General features: G+C 47.0%; 2 protein-coding genes across 8 annotated transcripts in view; both read right to left on the bottom strand.

The window, feature by feature from the left end:
• Positions 1-572: 572 nt before the first annotated feature.
• Positions 573-9638, bottom strand: CRYBB3 (crystallin beta B3). 4 transcript variants are annotated; one of them, XM_069871166.1, is made up of 7 exons: positions 5378-5444; positions 4537-4612; positions 3386-3465; positions 1912-2030; positions 1620-1752; positions 1347-1489; positions 573-847 (listed from the first exon to the last, which is right to left on the bottom strand). In XM_069871166.1, the coding sequence occupies exons 3-7, from the start codon at positions 3458-3460 to the stop codon at positions 682-684; spliced, it is 636 nt and encodes a 211-aa protein (XP_069727267.1). In that variant the 5' UTR covers positions 3461-3465; positions 4537-4612; positions 5378-5444; the 3' UTR covers positions 573-681. The 4 variants fall into 4 exon arrangements, with proteins under 4 accessions (XP_069727267.1, XP_069727268.1, XP_069727269.1 ...); XM_069871167.1 differs by lacking the exons at positions 4537-4612; positions 5378-5444 and adding an exon at positions 9522-9638; XM_069871168.1 differs by lacking the exons at positions 4537-4612; positions 5378-5444 and adding an exon at positions 6449-6493.
• Positions 9639-9668: 30 nt separating this feature from the next.
• Positions 9669-21708, bottom strand: part of KIAA1671 (KIAA1671 ortholog) — a 52939-nt gene continuing 40899 nt past the window's right edge. For all 4 annotated transcript variants that reach the window (XM_069871157.1, XM_069871159.1, XM_069871158.1 and 1 more), the window contains 7 exons: positions 20843-20961; positions 16086-16341; positions 13889-14063; positions 12330-12457; positions 11834-11967; positions 11581-11663; positions 9669-11061 (listed from right to left, as the gene is read on the bottom strand). In XM_069871157.1, the coding sequence (XP_069727258.1) occupies positions 11585-11663; positions 11834-11967; positions 12330-12457; positions 13889-14063; positions 16086-16341; positions 20843-20961 (891 nt within the window). In that variant the 3' untranslated portion in view covers positions 9669-11061; positions 11581-11584. The remainder of the gene's footprint in view (positions 11062-11580; positions 11664-11833; positions 11968-12329; positions 12458-13888; positions 14064-16085; positions 16342-20842; positions 20962-21708) is intronic.

Consider the following 21708-nt stretch of genomic DNA (forward strand, 5'->3'; position numbering starts at 1 on the left):
TGTTAGTGGGAAGCTTCCCTGAAGCAGGGCTGAGGGCCCTGCAGGGTGCTGGGGGCACTCGCATCCCTCATCCCATGTCCTTTGGGGTGCACAAGACCTGGCACGGCTGTTCACGACATCCCCATCACTCCTGTGCCCCCAGGATCCCCCAGAGAATCCTTTGGGCTGGATCCCCTCCTGCAGCGAAGCAGGCAGGGCTGGGGAAAGTGGGAAAGGAGCCACCAGCAGAGCTCCCCAAGCCCAGACAGATACTGTGAGGAGGGGCAGAGCCACAAGAAGAGCTCTTAGCAAGTGCTCCGAGACCACTGTGGGCTGTCCCAGCACAGAGCTCACCCCAGCACCACTCTGGTCATGCCAGCACCACAACACAGCACGGCTGGGGGTTATTTTTGGAAAGCTACAGCCTTTATGTAACGCTGCAAATACTCGCTCTTTCCCTATTTCTGCTCTGCTCTGCCCAGGAGGTGTTGGGGGCACCACCACGGCTTCCATCCACCACCCAGCATCCCCGCAGACCCCCCGAGCATCACCCCAACCCCATCCCCGCACCAGGCAGGCCCCTGGCAGCCTCCAGCTCAGAGTTTATTGAAGTTTTTGCACAAAATAAACACCAAGGTCACAGCGTCAGCCGGTGGCATCGTGTCAGGCAGCCCCCGGGGCAGCGTGGGGCTGGGGCACCCCTCAGCTGTTCTCGAAGGAGCCCCGCTGGTGCCACTGCTGGTCCCGCACGCGGCGCACGGACTGGATGAGGGGCTGGTTGGCATCCCACTCGTTCCAGTGGCGGTACTCGCCCTTCTCGAAGACGTGCTGGCGGCCCCGGTACCCGGGGTACTCGTAGCCCACCCACCTGCAAGGGATGGAGGTGATGCTCAGCGGCATCCTCTCCAGGTAGAGCGGGAGGGCAGCAGCCCCACGCCAGCCAGGAGCCGAGACAGCGCCGGGGACTCTGCTCCCCACAGCCACACGATGCCCTGCAGCGCTGCCCAGGGCCACAGCTCCGCTGGCACCGAGCGTCACTGCCAAAACAAGGCTGTGGGGGCAGAGCCGTCATCGCGCTGGGAGGCAGCGGAGAGCCCAGAGCAGGGAATGGACCACAGCTTGTGGACTCCACCGCTCCCACAGTAGTGTCCTGCTCTTGGGGAGAGGACAAGGAGACATCACGCAGCACCAGGGATGCTGCCCTGGTCCTCATTGTTGCCTGCGGGCCAGGGGAAGGTGGCAAGGGACACGATGGGCGTGAGCGGCACCCTGGGGGCAGCTGCCCTGCCCTGCTGGAGGGGCTGTGCCAGGCATCCAGCCACCACCCCACCGTGACAGACGATGGGACCTTGTCAGAGCATCCTTACGTTCCGTTCAAGGCCCTGACGCTGGCCACGCGGTCCTGGAAGCCATGGGCCCAGAGGCTGGGGACATCATCATCCACGATCTCCATCTTCCTCCCTGTGTAGCCCGCGTTCTCAAAGAGGTGGATCTTGTGGTCAGGGCTGTCCTGGAGGGAAGAAAAGCTCAGGGGCTGCCCTGAACATCCCTAACACCCCCTCCCCGACCCACCCATCGCTCCCACCGCGCTGCTTGTCCGTGGGGACGCAGACCCTGCAGCAGAACCGCTCGCTACTCACGATCTGGAGGGGGCGGATGGACATCAGGCTGTCACTGCTGTGGCTGTTGGACCAGGAGTCCCAGCGCGGGTAGTCCCCCTTCTCCAGCACAAACTGCTCCCCGGCGAAGCCTTGCCGCTCAAAGCCCAGCCACCTGCGGGACCAGGGAGTCGGGGACGGCACAGCCACCCCCGCGGGGACCAGCACCCCAGCACGAGGCAGAGCGGCTGCTCCCTGGGAGCAGAAGGCAGGAGATGCTCTCACTGAGACCCCCCACACCAGGGCTTGTAAACCTTCTGCACCCTGGACTTACGGGCCAGCCTCCACCTGGATGGAGCCCACCTTCTCCAGGTCTTTCTCGATGATGTTGGGGAGCTCCTCCGTCAGCTCGCATTTCTTCCCCTGGAAGTTCTCCAGCTCGTAGATGGTGATCTAAATCACGGAGAGATGCCGTTGGCTGCTGCTGAAGCCACTCTGGGGAGAGAGAGTCCTGCGCCGCTGCAGGATCCCCCCCTTGGCAAACACAAGCAGCAAAGTGCTCCAGCTGTGTCCCCTCCACCCATGCCAACATCACTTCTCTCCCACAGCAAAGCCAGATCCTGCTTCGTGCGTGGCTCCCAGGCTTCACTCCATAGCCAGGTATTGGCCAAAGATGCTCGCTCTGTAAAACACAGGCTGATATTTCATCTGTGACAGGCTGGAAACAAGTTGACCAGCTCAAATACAGCATTAAAAACACAGAGGGTTTGTGCTAAGAGATCTCCAGGGCTGGGGGCTGTGGTCTCCTACCTGCAGCCTGGTCACAGCTCCTCCTTTCCTTCTCACTGCTCCCTCTAGATACGTTCATTCCCATGCCCCAGCCTGAAACAAGCTCATTTTTTGGCGTTTTCCTCTAAACTCTGCCTGGTGCAGAGACCACAACGCCTCCCCAGGACCTCCTGCTCCTGGCAGGGCTTTGGTGCTGAGCTGCAGGATGAGTTCGAGCCAGCACCAGCGGCCGGACACAGCGCTCGCAGGGACCAGTGGGGTCTGCAGAGCAGCCAGGCTGCACACCCCTGTGGCCAAGCACCCCCAGACCCTGCCTCAGAGGGGTCCCAGCTGAAACCCCAGAACAGACACCACGTCATGGGGGGTATGAAGGGACAGACGTGACACCCAGGAACTTCTTTCCACCCCAAAGCCATCAGCAGCCCAAGCTCCCAGCACCTCTTTACCCACTTTGCAGGCTCTGCTCCCACCTCCAGCGTTCCCCACCAGGAGAGGCTGTGCCCAGCTTCCCAAGCTGTGGGAAAGTCTGCAGCTAATGCCATACCTGCAGCTATTGCCATACCTGCAGCTCATTTCCCTCTGCCCAACCTACGAGCGCAAGAATTACAGCTTAAAAAAAAATGCACAAGGAATTCCACTGCTCAAACCTACAGCCGATCCGAGCCGTGATGGGATAATTTATCTCCCAGCTTAAAACGCTGCGCGGCTGCATCCCAGAGCAGCAGGCAAGTACTTGGCAGCTATAAACGCAGCGAGCAGCGTCTCCTCCTGCCAGGCAGCAGCAAATCCCGCAGCCGAAACCTCCCAGCCTGCAGCCCCGTGCAGCTCAGCGGGCGAGGAGCAGATTGAGCAGAGGGAACGGAGCACGGACACCAACGTCCTGCTGCTCCGGGAGAGCCGCTTGCTTCCCCAGGATAACTTGCAGAGCTCTGACACCGGTACCGGCCTCGCACACTGCAACACACGGTGACCGACAGAACGCCACGGAGTCCGGCCGCAACCAGTTGCCCCCAGTATACCTTGTAATTGCCACCTTGCTCACCAGCACCCTCCCCAGTCGCCATCTGCTCGGGGGGACTTTGCTGCTCCGTCATCGTGCCTGGAAAACCCAAACGGTCGGAGGTTAACACAGCGTCACTGTCCTAGAATCATAGAATCACCAGGTTGGAAGAGAATCGGCCTTTAAAGTGATTGCTAAAACAAAAAAAGATGAAGCTGGCATGGCAACAGGTAGCAAAACTTAATAGGGCAGCTGTAAATCCTCAGGGATGTCCGGGCTAGAAGGAAGCATTCCACTACCCGTCCTCCTCTCCCTCCTGCCCACGGGCCCCGTATCCTCACCCCAGCATCACCGTGGGGTCAGAGAGCCCCTAACTGAACCAAGCAACATTTCAAGCGGCACAGGATCCCTCTCTGACCCTGGGCAGCTCACCCAGTTGCTCAAACTCCTGTCTAAAAGCCCACGCTTTGTTTCCATCGGGAATTTGCCAGGTTTCGGCTTCCAGCCGCCGACATCTTTCCCCGCTAACGTAAAGGCTGGCTGCTCTCCCTTGCTCCCACAGCCCAGCGTCCCCAGGGGGATCAGACCTGGCAGCTGGAGCTGCTGCAGCCACGTTGGCTGGTGGGACAGCAGCGAGAGCCTCCTCCTTGCTGTCCAGGAACATCTCACAACGTTCCTACTCGAATAGGAAACCCCATCCAAACACGCCTCCCCCATCTGCTCTCGCTACGCTAACACAGAGGGTTGCCGAGAGCTTCATCGGAGATGAATAAAAGAACTGGAGTTTGACTGGCATCCTTAATCAAAACCCTGTAGCATCACTTCTCGACAAGCATTAGCAAAACAGTCACTATAGCAAGACCTCCACGCAGACATGCTAATTCTTTTTTAAAGCCCCTTCCAGTCCAAGCAGTGCCACCGCTACCTCTCCCGGCGTGGTTCCGCTCTGCCGGCCGGCGCGGGCGGCCCTGCTATTTATGGGTTGCTTCTGAACAGAACAGCACATTATTTGGACGCTGATACAGCAGCTGTGTCTACTGAATTCCATCCATGAGATTTCATCTCAATAGCGCGGGCTCGCAGCGCGCCATGGAAACGTTATTCAGATTTCTCCCGGCTGCCCTTAAAAATGTGCCACTCGCTTTACAGAAGATTAACGTCAAAACTCACATCAGCACGTTCACGCTGCTTCTTGCCAGTTTCTCTGGAAAACTCTCCCATCAGCAGTTAACAGGGGGAGTTCAGCCTAGAAACCAAGCACAGCGCAAAGCGAAAAAAAACCACGCTAAATATTTACAGCTTGTTTGGGCTCAAACACAAGACGAGACACGGGGTCGGCATCAGCTCCTGGGAGCTCTGCTGGAAGCTCAGTGGGGGAGCTGGATGCGGCAGGTAGCACGGCAAGAGAGCAAGGCTGGCACTTGAGATTTGGGTTCTCACTCCAGCTTTGACCCTTACCAGGAGGCATCATCTCCATCACCTTGTTTACACCTCAGTTCATCTCCCTACGCTGCCTATTCAGCACCTGCATCCACACTGCTCTGGGCTCAGGGAAACCAACAGGATCTTTTGGGAGCCAAGTAGATGGGTTCATCCATCTTTACAAGCAAAGTGTGTACCCAAGCGGGGGAAACACCATCCTTCTGCACCAGATGCCAAGCTGAGAGCTTTTTACTTTGCTGGTGGTGGCCTCGACTCCCTCTTAACACTAAGCTACATTCCACATATACACATTTCATTCTGTTCCTGCAGGATTTTCTATCTGCTCTGAGTGCGTCTCGCCCTGAAACCAGGAACTACACATGAAATATTTACCAAAATTGCCAAAAAGTTACTCTACTTGGCCAGGATGGGTGAACTTAGAATCATAGAATAATTTGGGTTGGAGGGGATCTTAAAGATCATCTAGTTCCAAACCTCCTGCCATGGGTAGGGACATCCCACTAGATCAGGCTGCCCATAGAATCATAGAATAGTTTGGGTTGGAAGGGACCTTAAAGATCAAAAATACCTGGGCAGATAGGGCAGATAGCTGGAGAATTGCTCCACACCAGCACCCGGAGGGGGCTCTGTGCTGCGATTTGCTGTATCACACCCCGCACTGGAGCTGCTCATGGCTCTTCATCCCCACCCCGGCAGCTCAACAGCACTTGTTGTCACTGGTCAAATGAGATTTTGTACCTACAGAGACCCCAGCATGGAGGGTGGTTTGATAGAGCCCGTTTCTATCCCAGTTCCTTTTCACACTTTCATCTTTTCTTTGAATACAGAACTGCTTGGATGTAAAATATGAAAGCGTTTCCGGACAGGAGGACTCGAAGGAGAGCACAGAATGGATTGATTTGTCTCTCTTACCAAAAACACAGCATCTGTTTTCAACAGCTTTGAGTTTCTCTTACCAGCCCGTTCCTGGCCAGCGTCCTCTTCACCCCTGGGCTCGGCAGGGGCTGCAGCGCCCATGGATCTTCCTTTCCCAAACTCACATTGATAAGGCAATTGCAGAAACATGACAGAAGGGGCACTAGATCTCAGTGATTTGTCTCCCTAACAGAACTCAATTTCCTTTTGCTGTCAGCCTCTTAAATCCCTTTGAGAAATGCTTATACTGTTAGAAAATAGGGGGTATTTTTCTTAATATCTACTTGCATCGTAACTGCACAGCATAATACACACAGCCAGAACGTCTTTATTCCTTAGGAAGCTGTACAAAGTATTTCCTATGACACTATTTAGCGTGACCCATATTCACGTGTTCTGTAAGGCTATGTGAAATGATATAAACACGTTATCTATACATAAAAACATTTTAAAACAGCTTAATATCACATTAATGCAGAAAGAAAAATCTGTAAGCCATTAGACCATATTTCTCCTGCTTCTCCAATCCCATGGGAAGAGAAGGAGAGACAAGGTCTAATGGCTTATTGGTTTTTCCATTAATTCATCTGATGATGTAGGAAAAGCCACCGAGAGCTCTCATGAGTGCAAAGCTGAGTTGATAAGAAAACAAACATTTGCTTTTCCTTTACAACATTCCAATTTGGGGGCCTCCAGGTAGGAGATGTCCAGCTCTGGTACTCACCCTTCAGGACCCGGGGGGCTGCAGCTGCACCTACACCACAGGCTTGTGCAAGCATCCTTCGGGAGGATGAAGATGATCTCTGACCGACAGCATCTTCTTCAGGCGAGCACAGCTATGGTGACACCACAGCCTTTGTGAACAGTCCCTCCCCAGCTTTCCTGGAGCTCCTTCAGGTACTGGAAGCTGCTCTAAGGCCTCCTCAGAGCCTTCTCTTCTCCAGGCTGAACAACCCCAACCCTCTCAGCCTGTCCTCATCTGGGAGGTGCTCCAGCCCCCTCATCATCCTTGCAGCCTCCTCTGGACCCATTCCAACAGCTCCATCTCCTTCTTATGTTGAGGATTCCAGAACTGGAACTCCCCACCTCCCAGCAAAACAAGCCATCCCAGGAGAGAGCGCGGCTTTACTACTCAGAGTTCGGTATCTGCAGTAAGTGATCATGAAATCCCTCCCACCCCAGCATGTGTGGAAATACCAAACTCAACTGCCTTGACAATTTCTCCCAGACCAGAGGCAGCCAGGTCCGTTCTGGTGACCCCTCTGAGCGCAGCTGGGGTGCCACGTACACAGCCTGTCCGGGTTGGGACCCCAGGAGTGCTGGAGATACAGTTCCTCTGGCTCCCCGCAATGAAGTTATCCATGTCATAAGGATGCTCTTGCTTCCCCCACATGAAGACACCAAGGGCAATTACACTGCAGTGCCAGCAACACTTTTCATAGTACAGGGAGAGGCAGAAGTGCCTTTTGCCGGGGCGCAGACTTTTAAAGCATCGTATTTAAAACTGTTTATATGACATTTGTCTTGGCACTGCCCTGATCCCCACTGAGCTATTGCAGTCTATCAGCTCTCCGTCCAATGCCTCAGCATCCACCCACAGCCTTGGGTTAATTCCTCGGAGAGGAGACACATTTCAGTGTTTGCACAAGTACTAAAGGTTAGAAACTGCTGCTGCGCCAGGTGAAACAGTCGAACAGTCTGCGTTTGTCAGTCTGACACAGTGCATTTCACAGTTTGGCAACAACTGTTTGCAAACAAGTAATAGGGTGAAAAGCTTCTGTGGGGCAGGAAAGCGTGGGGGTCAATTCCTATAGGGCCACATTGTCAGACCTCAAGGGCTGAAGGACAGACACGTTGCCTCTTGCTGTGCAGGAAATAAAACCAAAGCAGGAAAGCTCTGAACAGCTACTCAAAGTAAAGGGCTCGAAATTACACAGACTTTAAAGAAGTGATTCGCAAACAGAAGAATCAAATGGAAGAAATTCATAACTGGGGATTTCAATAGTCACTGAATGGTTTGGGTTGGAAGGGACCTCAAAGCTCAGCAAGTCCCACCCCTGCCATGGGCGGGGACACCTCCCATGGATCAGGGGCTCCAAGCCCCATCCAACCTGACCCTGAACCCCTCCAGGGATGGAGCAGCCACCCCTGCTCTGGGCAACCTGGGCCAGGGCCTCCCCACCCTCACAGCAAAACCTTCTTTCCTAAATAAAAAGACACAGAAGGGCAGCATCCATCTCCAAGTGACAAACTAAACCAGAGGGAGGAGTTCTGGTAACGAGAGAAGTGCAATCCAAAATGAAGGATTTCTAAACACTACAAACTACATACTCTCAGTTTTAAAAGCTGTTACTCTACTGATGTAGGTTTTTAAGCAAGAAAAAGCAGCCAAGCAGCTCTAAGGGAAGGAATGAGGACACTGCACTCCTCAGGGGGTGCCAGCATCTCCATCGCATTTGTGACACTTGGGATACTGTTAGGACAAGGGCTGAAAACTGCTCTCAGGCAGGTGCCAGTAGTTATCAAAAAGCATACCTGAACAAAATGCCAAAGCCAGGAGCTCCCTCCCATCTCCTGTTCTCAGCAAAAACCCCAAAGGTGGCAACAAAAGTAAAAGCACAAAAAAATTCAACAAGCATTATTTGGCACGAAAATAGAATTGTATAAAATGTATTACAGTATGTTCTATCATTTAAGTAGTAATAACATATTTATAGATCTTTTATTACATAGCGATAACCTGAAGAGAAGGAAATCGATGGTCAAATCCACGTACAACAAAGAAATGATAGAGCAGAAAAAACCACTTTCCCATTCAACACCATTCTAAAGATTCTTTTTAATTAGACATTTAAGCATCAAACATTTCTCAGTAGTAGGTTAAACTACTAAATACAGTAAGTTTCAGTGCATTGTCCAAGCAGATGTGGAAATGCAGACACATTCAAAGGGCTTTGTGGAAACCTAGTATTAATCCCCTCAGTTTCCTCAAACGCAGAGCAAACACTGCCAGTATGGAGTTTCTGACCTTCCTTTATTAGACCAAGAACCAGTAAATCCTCCAACTCTTGGCAAGGCAACACTGTCGACCGGCTGAACTCGAAAATCAAGCCTGTGTAAATATTCTCGTCAGCGGGGGGAACTTACCTGATTTCTAGACACTGTTTAAAGTAAGCCCCACGTCATCTGAGGAGGAAAAGCAATCATCGTTCTTCTCTTAAACCTACAAATGCTGCAGCTCCAGGCTGGCCAAAGTCACACAAGACACTTGTGTGTCACACGTGGTGTACGATCGATCACACACCTTCAGTGCTGCCATAAACCAACCCCAAAGGACACAGACGCAAAGCTTATTTTAAGAGTCGCCTTTTCCACCATCATCTAAAGGAAAGGGAAGAGGATAATATGTGCAAAATTGTGAAATCAGCTAAGAGGAGTTCCTTAACAGTCTGGTCTCAGCCGCACCCACACAGAGGTCCATCTCCCACCCAGGGTTAAAAGCCACATGGGATGAAATGCTCAGCAGAAATCTTGGGTGATCATTTCTTAAAGTGATTTCTTGGGTGAACAGCAGCAGAAGGGGCTGCAAAACTAACAGTGGCAACAGCTCTGATGGGAAATAGGGCAAAGAAGCAAGTAAGGACTTTTTTATGTAAGAAAAACATATTCATTCCATCGCCACTAAGAACAGGGAGCTGCTATCGGAACTAAATCCGGGAGAGAGAGATGCACATATGGGACTTGCCTCCTGACATACTGCTGTTATCTCCTACGAGCAGACTGGGACTAAAAATCACCTCATCTGTGACTCCTCCATGAGAAGAATTGGCACATGGATTTGGCAGCTACAAGCTTGATAGACAGCAGACCAGGCATGGTGGTAACCCCACGGAAATCAAGCTTTCCGAAACGCTGATTATAAAAAAAAAAAAAAGGAAAATGAGTTCAAGTGCTGGTGCTTAATCTTTAATATTAGAGAAGCCCATCAGCAGGACACGAGAAGTGCAACGTGAGGAGCAGCATCTGCTCTGGCTCCAGGTCTGCCTGACCCCGCGGCTGCAGGAGGCACCAGGGCTCCCACCATCCACGATGCTGCTTGCTCGGTCGAGTTGAGAGAAATACTGACGCCACACGAAAACCTCCCTCGCTGGGCTACATTGTTAAAGGTTTACTGAAAAGAGCACTTATTTGGGGAGAGAATAAAGTGTGTCTTAAAATGGACATCTTGGTTGATATTTCAGATTCTGTATTCAAAGATTAACATATTTGAGATATTAGTGATATTCACCACACCCGTGTTATGCATGAGATATCTATACCGCTAGAATAACATTGGTCTTACCAAAAGAAGAGTAAATGAAACTGAAGATCACATTTAGGTTATCCCACAATCAGCATAAAAATAAGAACTTAAACCTGGTATTTACAGATTAACAAATAATGAAGTGGGACTGTCCAAACTGCTATTAAAGTGACATTCAACAATTATTAACTGGAACCCTGATATGAGTGTAACATCCTCCCTCTTCCCTTACTTTTTTGTTATAAAAACAGTATTTACATGTATTTTTTTTTTTTAAAGAGAACTGGTTGACATTATTGCTTGATCCTTTTTAGGAAAGACATTCCAATGAAGCGATTATTCCACATGCTGACAAAACACAGAATATACCATTTCAAGAGTGACAAAAATTAACATTTTGTTCATCTAAAAATTATCTTCATCTGCTCGGTCAGCAGAAAACATGTAAATATAAGCCAATCAAAAATACATCTTACAAAAAAATAATCAAGTTTCCTTTTGCAGTATGGCAGTAAACATCATTTGTTCTTTCACTCTCACCTTCCACAAACTTCATTCTAAACAAGAGCTCACTATTTTTTTCCACCAAAAACAAAAAAAAAAAAGATAAATTCGATTAAAATTGTTATTTTCATAAACAAACACAAAGCCCAGCCTTACACCCAACGTGCCTACTCAAAGTCACAGTTCTGCGGTGCTGGACACCTACGTCAAAGTGCAGGCTTTGTTCAACAGCGAGGGGACTTTCCTGGTGCGCAGCACTCCTAGATCAAACATTACAATCTTCCAAGACTTTCTGAGACGCTAACTCCTTCCGGGCAGGCCCGAAGCGACCGCCCGCCCATCTCTGGATAGATACAGCTTTGTATTTGACTATGAATATTAAGCAGCTTTCTCCACAAAACAGGAAGGCACCATGCACATAGCAGTTGAGGCAGGAAGCAAACAGCAGCAACATGACGTGTGAAGTTTAGGTTCAGATGAGTTAAGGCTTCTGTTAAACTTCTTTATCTTCATCTAGTTAGAATCGCTATCTGGAAAGAGAAAACAGAAGCAATTGAAGTAGTGATATGACACGCTCAAGAAAGCGGTCAGAGCCCTCTCGGTGTCTGTAACGGGAAAGTTCCCACAACTGCATGTTGCTCTCGTAGTGTCACCTTGGTCTCATCCTGTTTAATGTGGTAAACACCCAAGAGCTGCCCAGAGCACTCCTGAAACAGCACATACCAAGGTTTACAAACTGGCGTGCAAGCCTGTTATTCAATGCTCTTGCTTGATGGAAGCACTATGAAGAGGCAGCACAAACAGACTGAGTGTGGTTACAATAAAATTATCTGCAGAGAAGCAGTGAAACTGCATCACTCTGAATGAAAACTTCACTCCTATGCTCTGCCCCACACAGAATTACTTTACACTCCTGGGTAGACCTTTCAGAGTAAGTCTGCTTTAATATTTATGCTTAGTGTGTCAGTATAACAACTCTGTAAGGAAACACTTATTTTAATCACTGCGTATGTTCGCTTAGCAAAGCCTCTCATTTTCTCAAGAGGTACCTTTTCAAACCTGATTCTCATAATGGCTCTGTCTCTTCTTTGATTTCAGCTCCTTCAGCCACTGAGGAGACTTTTCTTCTGACCTAAGACACAGAAAAAACCACTCTTTATTCCTTAATTGTAACAACTCATTGCAGAAACAAATAGTCATACACCATTTCCATACAACCTTGGGATGTCTATTTGTATTATTTATTTTTTCCCCACCCAAACGAGTACGAGTATCTTCCTGGGACTGGTAGAAGCCTCTCACCTGTCCTCCTTCTCTACGCTGGAGGGCAGCACTCTGCTGCCAGGAGTTCCAGGCTGCGGTTTAGGGGATTTGACGAGCTGAGCAGAACTCATATCCCCAGCACTCTCAGACACCTGTCTTTTCCGCAGCTGGGCCTAAAAAATAAAGAAGAAAGCTCGTTTTCAAGGCAGCACTCAGACTTTTGGAATGCAAACCAAACAACTCAGACTGATAAAAACAATCTCTGCCTGAATACAGTGAAAGGGCTCTGTATAAACCACATGGTTCTGAAAGCATGTTTGCTATTGCAAAGCTAATTTTTTTTCCAGATCATTTAATATCTCTCGCCAACAGTTAAAAGTGAAGAACATCACCACAAAGTTTGTCTACATATCACACCCACCCCCTCAAACAACACACAATGACACATCTGCAAAACGTCCTGGTTCTATTTCTAGAGAGAAATTTGAGCTGCTGAACCGGTCTGACTCATTGGTTGCGTTCTCCCTGTGCTCACCTTGAGAACAGAGTGGTCCATCCCTGGAAACACAGGAAGCCTCTGAGCATGTACAGAAGATGATCTTACAGTATGTTGAATCTTGTCTTCCTCATCAGAATCCTCCTGTTGCATAGTTTTCTTCTCTTCTAATTAATTGTTTTAAAAAAAAAAAAAGCAAAGGGGAGAAAAAAGTCAGAAGGCTTTTCACCTATACCCCTCTCCAGGTGTCTTCCATTTGGAGATGTATTGACAGTAATATCACCGCACCTCAGGACGGAGTTTAATCATAGAATCACAGAATAACCAGGTTGGAAGAGACCCATGGGATCATCGAGTCCAACCATTCCTACCAAAATGCTTCAGTACAGATCAAGGCAACAAACATATGAAGGACTCACAGAATCACAGAATAACCAGGTTGGAAGAGACCCACCGGATCATCGAGTCCAACCGTTCCTATCAAACTCAGCAACAAAAAGATTTCTTGCTGACAGAGATACGGGAGCAGAGGGTACTGCTAATTTAATCAGCGCTCCTGCTTCTGAACATTTCTTGTTCTGTGATCAACTAAGATTAATTCGGATTGGAAGAGACATCTGGAAGCTATCAGACCCAGCCCCTGCTCAAAGCAAGGCTTTGAATCAAAGAGGCTGAGCAGAGAAGTCTGCACGCTACAGAGATGGATGCGATGGGACAGGTGCCTTTAAGACACATTGGGTCCTTGGCTGATAATCACTCTCTAGCTCCCAGAAAAGCATTTCTTATCAAGGTAAGGCTTCAAAATAATCTAGGTCTGTTAGACCTGCCCGAAACCAACCACCACACAGATAACAGTCTGTTGATTAGGAGGCTACAGAACAAACCTGACTTTTTTAATAGGTCCTCCTCATTCCAAAAGCATCAGCAGCAACAGCCACAATTCCTCCGCTCAGAGGATACCAAGAGGATATCTGCAGCATGTACCTCATAGCACCAAAGTGCTGCAGGCACCATATCACAGACCTATAATGACTGTGTGCATTAAACCAGTCATTCACATCCATGAGCAAGGATTTTCAGTGCCTGACGCATTTCCTTATTGCATCCTAAGGAACAGGACAGGTCAGGAGGAGGATGTTTTTAATAGAATGGATTTGAAGGAACTCATTTATCCTTAACCGGGCCTCTCCAGTCCTGTAGTACTTATAGACACTACAAAGAAAGAACATTTATGATCCCCCCTAGAATATGAAAGATTGCAGTTGCAGAGCTTCTCACACATCCAACCGCAGCAGTTTCTAAACTCAGTATTTTCTCAGTGAACAAAATTCTCTCAAGTCAGCAGCCAGAAGTGAGAGGGAACTGCACCGAAGCTCTCCTCGGCCCTGGCCTGCCATCAGTCTGGCTACTGCAGCTCCTCTCATTCCCAAAGCCCCAAGGAATGGAGGGGAAGCCTGGATTAGAGGATGACCCAGCAGTGGGAGAAGGAGGCTGTTGTTATGCCTTGATGCAATTTCAGTAATGTTCTACCATCTAGAAATCCCTGCCCTTTGAACCAAGTTAATTACAGCTAATTATTTCACATAGTTGAGGGATACCTGTGGAATCTTTAAACATCCAGGTATTATCTGGCTCTTCCGTCAATGAAAATCTGTTTTCAAACTCCTGCCCTCTACTTCTTCGAAGAGAGTGAGAAATAGGAGCCCGACGGCGCCTCTTTTTGCTGAGCTGTACCCGAGTTTTCAGCGCACTGGAGTCCAGAATAGTGGTTTGCTAGAAAAAGAAAAAGTCTTTACTTCCAACCAGCCTGAAAATAAGAGTTTTCTCGTTCATAACAATTTCCCAACCTACTTCAACACATTAACCCATTCAGCTTAAACACATTTACCCAATTATTATTGTAGCTACTTAAAACTACATTAAAGAGAATTTATGATGAGGATAATACTATATTGTTGCTTAGTGCTACCTGGTTCTTCAGTCTCTCTTGGCCATGCATGTCTGATCTGCATGAATTATTTTCACTAAGCTAATAAAAAAATAACTGCAATAAACAGGATTTTGGGTCCTAGAGTGTTTTAAGAATACAAACCTTACTAGTTACTTCAACAGTTGAAGACTGGGATCTATAAAAAACAACTACACAATTCTCTCATAGTAAAGCGCTGTAATTCCATAGAATCATAGACTGATTTGAGTTGAGGGGCCTTATAGATCATCCACTTCCAGCCCCACTGCCATGGGGGGTTGTTCTTATGGGTTGCCATTCACAGGAATTTCAAGCCAATCAGAAGCAACAAGGAAACTGCAAGTGCTGGGTCACAGTGTTCAGAAAAATCTCTGTGGTCAGTCACTTCAAACACATCCATCTCTGTGCACGATGGTCAGACAGTAGCATTTACAGGGCAAAGGAAGGAAGTGGAAGTTATTTATTTAAAGTCATTTATTGTTGGAGACCTGTCCAGAATCAGCAAATATCACTGAGCCTTCTGTTCTTCAGAAGATGCAGTTTTATTTGTTTTCAAGAGATTTCAGGTCAGGAATAAACTTCTCATTGAAACAGCACCTCACCAGCTGTATTTAAAGCTAATAACGTTTTAGAGAGATGCCTTTAGCTGTCTGAGGAACGGCACAATACCTGCACTACCTGCAGAACCACCGACAGGGACAAAACATCACCGGCACTGCTTTGGGATACTAACACTGCCTTTACAGAGCAACAAAGTGCACTTGGGATGCCCTGCCAAAGGCTTGTTAACCAATTCCACAGCACACACAGATAGGGACCTCAAAGCAATGGACCGACACATGTAGCCTCTGCTTCAGAGCAAGAAGGGCTGGGAGACGAGAGAAAAACGCAGGCTTCTGCAGTTCCCCATAGATGACACCACCAGTGGAGAAGGGAGCTGGCTGGGAGCCCTTTCGAAGAACCTACGCAGGAGGCAGCTGTGATTTTAACAGTCAATTCTGCTGCACCAGACCAAACTGCCTCCAGCACAAACCTGCTTCCATCCTGCCTACGCTTCACAGAGCAGTCTACTTGACAACTCAGGAGGCGTTATGGCACTTTGACAGGCAAGGCAGAGGATCTGAGACCTTCCTTGCAGCTGCAGGATCCACTTCAGCTGGGAATCTGGCACTTAACAATGGATCTGCCATTAGATACTATATAATGATAAAAAGGTGCCCCAACTCTTACTAAAGACGAAACAATGATTCCCAGATGCTGTACTGAAAAACTGCAGCTGCATTAGTGCTTTCAAAGAACACTAAATCTCATCTGCGCACGACCAGAACTTACTGCTTTCACACCAGCAGCAAGATTCTGAAGTATAAAAAAGTCCTTTAAAGTGGAATTTTAAGCTACTACCAAAATAGATCAACCGAAAAAAAAGAAAACTATTAGTAAATGTCCTTATAGCCTTAAATGTGCATGGCTTATAGCACAGTAGTCTGTACTGATTTGTGCTATTTAATGGTTTTTCCCATGTTAGAGCCATTTAACTCTTCTATTACAGCTCATTGAGGAGCAGACAGAGAAAAAGCAGCTTTATTAAGCCACCGAGACATTAACTGAGGCAAGTAGCTTTTTGGAATCTCTTAGAACCTAAGCGTTACAGGAACTAGGAGATCTTTGTAGCTTTGACCTCAAAGTTTTCAGGCATGAAGTCAGCTGGGAAAATTCAGTGTGATAAAGAAAAGGCAGAGAAAGATTGAGCGCAATGTTTCACAGTGACGAACACAGGGAACAACACAATTAGTCTAGAACTGCAGTTTCCCATTATGGTAACTTACATCAATGAAAGAGAAATCAGTGGTCTTTTCATCGGGGTTGGTGTCTCCCACAGGGGGTAAATCAGTCCCATCAGTAGAGTCCCTATCAGTGCTGGAACGGTCCAAACTTGTACTCCTTTGGTCTTTTGAGAAGTCATGGTGATCAACCAGGGATGCAGGTTCCGTTTGAGAGGACAGTGAGGACAGGTGGCTATTTGGATGCTGCTTTCTCGTGGAAATGACATCATTTTCTGAGGAAGGGGATTCAGGCACAAAGCTGCAAATGAAGAAAATGAGGTCTGTGAGACTTCAGGGTAAGCAAATACATGCAAGTATAGCTCGGATCACACACACGCACATCTGAAAGTATTTTCCAAACCGACTGTTTTCCTAAAGAGCTTGTCTCTGATCTGAGGAGGAGCTGGTGAGAGGTGGGCAGCAGGTGGCAGCCAAGGGCTCTGGAAGCACAGGCTTCCTGGGTGCCTGGGGAGAGCATCCAGGGCAGCAGCACCTGCTCTCCCAAGCACTCCCAGAAATCCTCCCTTCGCCTCGACTAATAGAAATGAGCTGTAGTGTCAAGACCGAAAGCTGTATGCCACTATACATCTTGCTTGGTCACATTGGTTGGAGTGTTCCTTTCAATAGCAGGAGAGGGTAGTCAACACAGAAGACCCTTATTTATCAGTAAAAATAGAGCTGTCTTGCTTCTAATTTTAGAGACTTCTCATTTAAAAAATAAATCTAATGTATTTAGGGAGTTTAGACTATTTTTTCCTCTCCTTAACAAGAGTATTTTGTTACCAAGCGCCTTTTCTTGAGCAAATATCTAGGAAACTGCTCTAGAACCAAAAAAAACAGGACCACATATGTATTAATATACGCCTGTGTTTTAAACACTAGATCTTGGTATTTGGTACAGCCCACTCGATAGCAATCTCGGGAGGAAAACCCTTAGGAGTCTCCTGCAGAATAACAGCTTCCTACCCAGCAGCAGCGCACGGTACAATTTCCAGTCTGGCACAGTGAGCGCTGCACAGAGGGTTCCCAGCACATGAGCAGAGTGAAAGCCTCTTCCCTCCTTCAGCAGTGGGCCCCAGGATAATTAAGAAATTATACTAATGAGCTCCAGGGGGAAGGTTTTGTCTAGTATTCTTGCTTCAAATGATATCCGGTAACTGCAGCATTAGGCTTTAGATCCCCTAGAATATGGAAGAATGCAGAGATGAAGACTATCTGCAGACTTACCAGCATCCATGGAAATTACAATATTTATTAAAAGGCTCCCGTCTGATTTGTATCTCTCCAGAAAGCCTCTTCCTTTCTACATCCTATGGTTTCATTAAATGCAACTCAGCGCAGTTTTTCATCAAGGATTTGAGAGTAAATAATGATGGAAATACAGATGAGTTGATGGTTTTTATTTCACAAAGCTTTCTAATGGATTCTCCTCCAGAGTTCTTGCACAATTACAGATCCTTACACACCAAACACTGCAAGGACGACTCAAGCACACACACTGTTGTGCAGAGCGGATCCTTTCCATCTGAACAGCAAATCAGGCAGGAAATTCCTTTCAGAATAACAATCAAATATTGACACTTAAACCATTTTCACTTCTCACTACTGAGATGTCTTATGCATCTTTTTCTATTACTTCATTAGGTTTTATAAGCATATCCATAAGGTACCAACAACGTTCAGCGGGTATCATTTACACATACCTGCTCCTCTGGGAAATTACCCTTGATGCATCGTGCATAAATAGCAGCAGAATGGTTATGGCAAATACACAATAAACTGAGATCAACCTTCACATTCAATGGCAATTAAATTTAAGTAGTTTTAGGCAAGACTGTGCTGAAGAGGCCACAAGGAATGTGTTGCTTCATGTGAAATTAGGAGTTAAAAAGTGAAGGTATCTTCACAGTAACAAAGCCAGAATCAGAAGGCTGCTGCCACCACTTGCCTTGGGCATCACACACAAAATAATATCCATTTAAAATGCCGTTTTATACTGCATAACTGCAGATTCACGTCTTTTACAGGTAGCTGACACCCTATAGTTTTCTTTTCCAACTCTTTGTTGTAATCCAGCTTCAAGGATTTGAAGAAATCAATAGCTAAAACCTTATGAAGTCAAAGCTGTACAGATCCATCACCTGAAAAACAGGCCAGGTTGGATGGGACCTTGGGCAGCCTGATCTAGTGAGATGTGTCTCTGCTCATCGCAGGGAGGTTGGAACTGGATGATCTTTAAGGTCCCCTCCAACCCAAAGGGATCCATGATGCCTTTTATAGAAAAGGGAACCATTTATATTTATGATGACTGTTCTGATCTGAAAGTAAGAATTTTCTATAATGTCAGCTTGGAAAAGCTTACTATAGCACTCAAGAAAAAATAAAAATAATATCTTTTAAATCAGCTAAGAAAAACACAATTAACGCCTTCAAATTAAACCTTGTTCTTCTCCAAAGCCCACTGCAACCAGCCAAGAGCAGCCCCTTATGCTTATTCCATAAGCATATTTTAGTAGTGACTAAATTCTAGTTAAAAATGATGCTTCCTCCACCTTCCCAGAAGCAGAAGGACTCCATTTATGCTGTCACTATGCAGTCATGGCTTTTTATTTTATCATTCTCAACTTCAAAAGGAGTTCATTCACAGGTGCCTTAACGAAACACTCCTAAAGGGGCTAAAATAATCGCTTCATGACTCAAATCCTAGGAAATGCCAGGAACTGGAAGTTCCTCCAGCACAGCAGCAGTAGGTTTTGTCCCTGCTGCGTCGGTGCTCCCCATCTGCCCCCCAGGTGCCCTCCTTGGATGCAGGGCATGGTGCCTGTTCCACTGCTCTGAGCTGTGGGTTCAGCTCACGGCCAGATGCCAGCCAGGAGGACATACCAAGGTGCGTGAGGAAGGCAACACCACGGGTCATACGGCTGGCAAGACAAAAAGTCTAAGGGAAGTGAGCCAGGCAAAACAGGAAAGCTGAATTATCAACATCTCCTGTAAGTTCCTGCCTCTGGGCCGAGCAGAGGAGGAGACACCAAGCGCAGAGATGTGCTTGAGTCACCCATGGTGAGATGAGAAGGGTGTCTGCTCTTGTCCTGGCTTCTACTTCATAAACAGTAAACTGCAAACAGAACACAGTTTCAGTATATTCCTGGAAGATTCCCATTAAAAATTTAATATTTAAAGTACATTACTCTCATTCCTCTCCAAGTGTTGGAATTGATACACCAGTAATTGCCCCGTGAAGTACAATCAGTCAAGCTAGAGCAGAGCAAGGGGGGGCAAAATGCTGAGAAGTTACTATACTGTCATCACCCCACTGTAAAAAAAAAAAAAAGGTCTTATAGTGGAAACCAAATTCAGGGAGATTCAGTTCAATATTTGAATAATCCAGAATTTTTAGGTGGAGCTTTTCCAAATCAGCAAGAATCCTCCGGGTTTGAAATAGCATTCACACACTGTCCAGTCTGGAGCTGAGACAAGCACCTTTGTTAAGAAGGTGTCTGTAACTTACTGAGTCAAAGTTAATTTTACAGATGATGTGGATGTCACTCTTGGCATGTCACTTAGCTCACTGAACTTCAAACTGAAAGCTACCCGGATTTCATAAGCAATAAAGTATTTATAACACACACTTCTCAAGTGTACAACACACCAAACATAACTGGCATTAATGTCTGCTCTAAGATCTCAACAAATATAGCCTTAAAAAAACGCCCAACCCAGATAAAATGCTATTTTCATGCTACACTGAGCAGATAAGACATTGGCTAAGACAGCGCAGATCAAGCTATAATTTACACAACAGGTGTAAGCTATAAAAAACCTCGCACTTCAATGCTCTAGGCTTATCTCATTAAATTGTTTTAATAGCAGAAAAGCATCGATACCATCTTTCATTCAACTGATATTCCACTTCATCCTCTACTACACCACAGTAAAATGCTGCAGAGCTGGTGTGATGTGCATGCCGTACCCGAGGGTTTATCAGGACACATGAAGAGGTACCCTGTATATCGTCCAGCACCCATTTCCCATGGCTTTTGGCCCTTCAGCCTATCTGGCAGCACAGCTTTTAAGGCAGTGCTAACTACAAGAAAAGAAAATGCTCAAGAAAAGGCACTTAGTAACAATTTGGGAACGACCGAATGGATAAAAAACATAAAGCAACCCCCAAATCTCTTAAGCGCACCCTGTGTAACCATAACCAGACACGTCCTTATCTGCCTGAGATGGAGGAAATCGGACCATTTTAGCAAAATCTCCCCAGAATCCTAGTTGGGCCCATCAGAGGCACTTTCTAAAGGTGAAAGCATCTAACAAATATATGAATACAAATCCTAAAGAACAGTTTTACTACCCATGTTCATCTAGCAAAGCCATTTATTGTACTTTAAGGAAAAACTGTTTCTCCCATATCTTCTTTTGACCATTTTAGCACCAAAAAATAACATCTAGCTTGTGTTTCACTTGCTAGCAGACTTGTTAGATCTATTCCAGTCTGGTTTTGTCACTGCTTATAAAAGGGCTGATGCTACACTCTCCCTGGAGGATGGAGCTTAAACTTCAAACTTGATGGCAATTTGCAGATACTAAAGAAACACTTCTTCACCTATAGGCTAAAGAAACTGTATAGTCACTGAAAGCGAGCATGGAACTTTAAACAAAACATACATGCACACACACACACAAACCAATGGCTTCTCCCCCTTCCTCAGCTAAGCAAGAGCTTGTGTGCATAGCAGGGGGACCTGGCTCACCCTTACCTGTCCCCACTGCGCCGCTGCTCATTCCAGGTACCGTACCGGCTGTCGGGCTCCTGCACAAGCGTGTCTGTGTCCTTTGCTTCAGGGGGGTGTCTGGAGAAGCACTGCTTCAGCTGATCCTGCAACAGAACAATCACAGCGCTTCAGCATCCCTTTAGCCCTTGGCTAAATGATTAGCAGATTTTATTTGCTATAGTGATTACGAATTTACTAATTAAAGTCGGTCAACATAAAACTTGGAATGATCTTAACCATGGAAACAGCTCTGAACGCAGAACAACAATTCTCTATAAAATAAGCAGTGCTTTTCTCAGCAAATAACTGGTTCCGGAGGCTGGAATTGAATCTCTGGTTTTAGTACCTCCATTAAAATCATTCTGATCTCAGGCACACACAATTTTTAGAAGCACCTATGCAAACACAAAGAAATCTGCTGGGGACTGCATCGAATCTCCCCGAGTGCACAGAGGAAACATCAGCTCTGAAACATCAACCCTACAGCTCTGTTCTCAGATTTAATAAAAGGACTTTTTTTAGCTCCTTCTGGGGAAAACATTCAAAATAAAAATAAAAAGCATGAAGAAAGACGCATAAAGACACGCAGTAGAAAGTCTTTGACAGATTGATGTGTGCTAAGGTAAAGTTCAACCACAATGTACAGCGCAGAAGGACAGACCAGGGTGTTTTTTCTGTTTCTACTCCAAACTCTCATTCCCTACGTATTCTTATTTCAAAGATCTGCTGTTTTCATGAGGATAACACTGCACGCAAGGACCCTTCCCTTCCAGGGGAGAGAAGTGGGTCAGCTGGGTTTGCAGCAGACCAACATTAATACGCCCCAGAATACACAACTGCCACACCTTTTG

This window comes from Phaenicophaeus curvirostris, chromosome 17, assembly GCF_032191515.1.
Source record: "Phaenicophaeus curvirostris isolate KB17595 chromosome 17, BPBGC_Pcur_1.0, whole genome shotgun sequence".
NCBI lineage: Eukaryota > Metazoa > Chordata > Aves > Cuculiformes > Cuculidae > Phaenicophaeus > Phaenicophaeus curvirostris.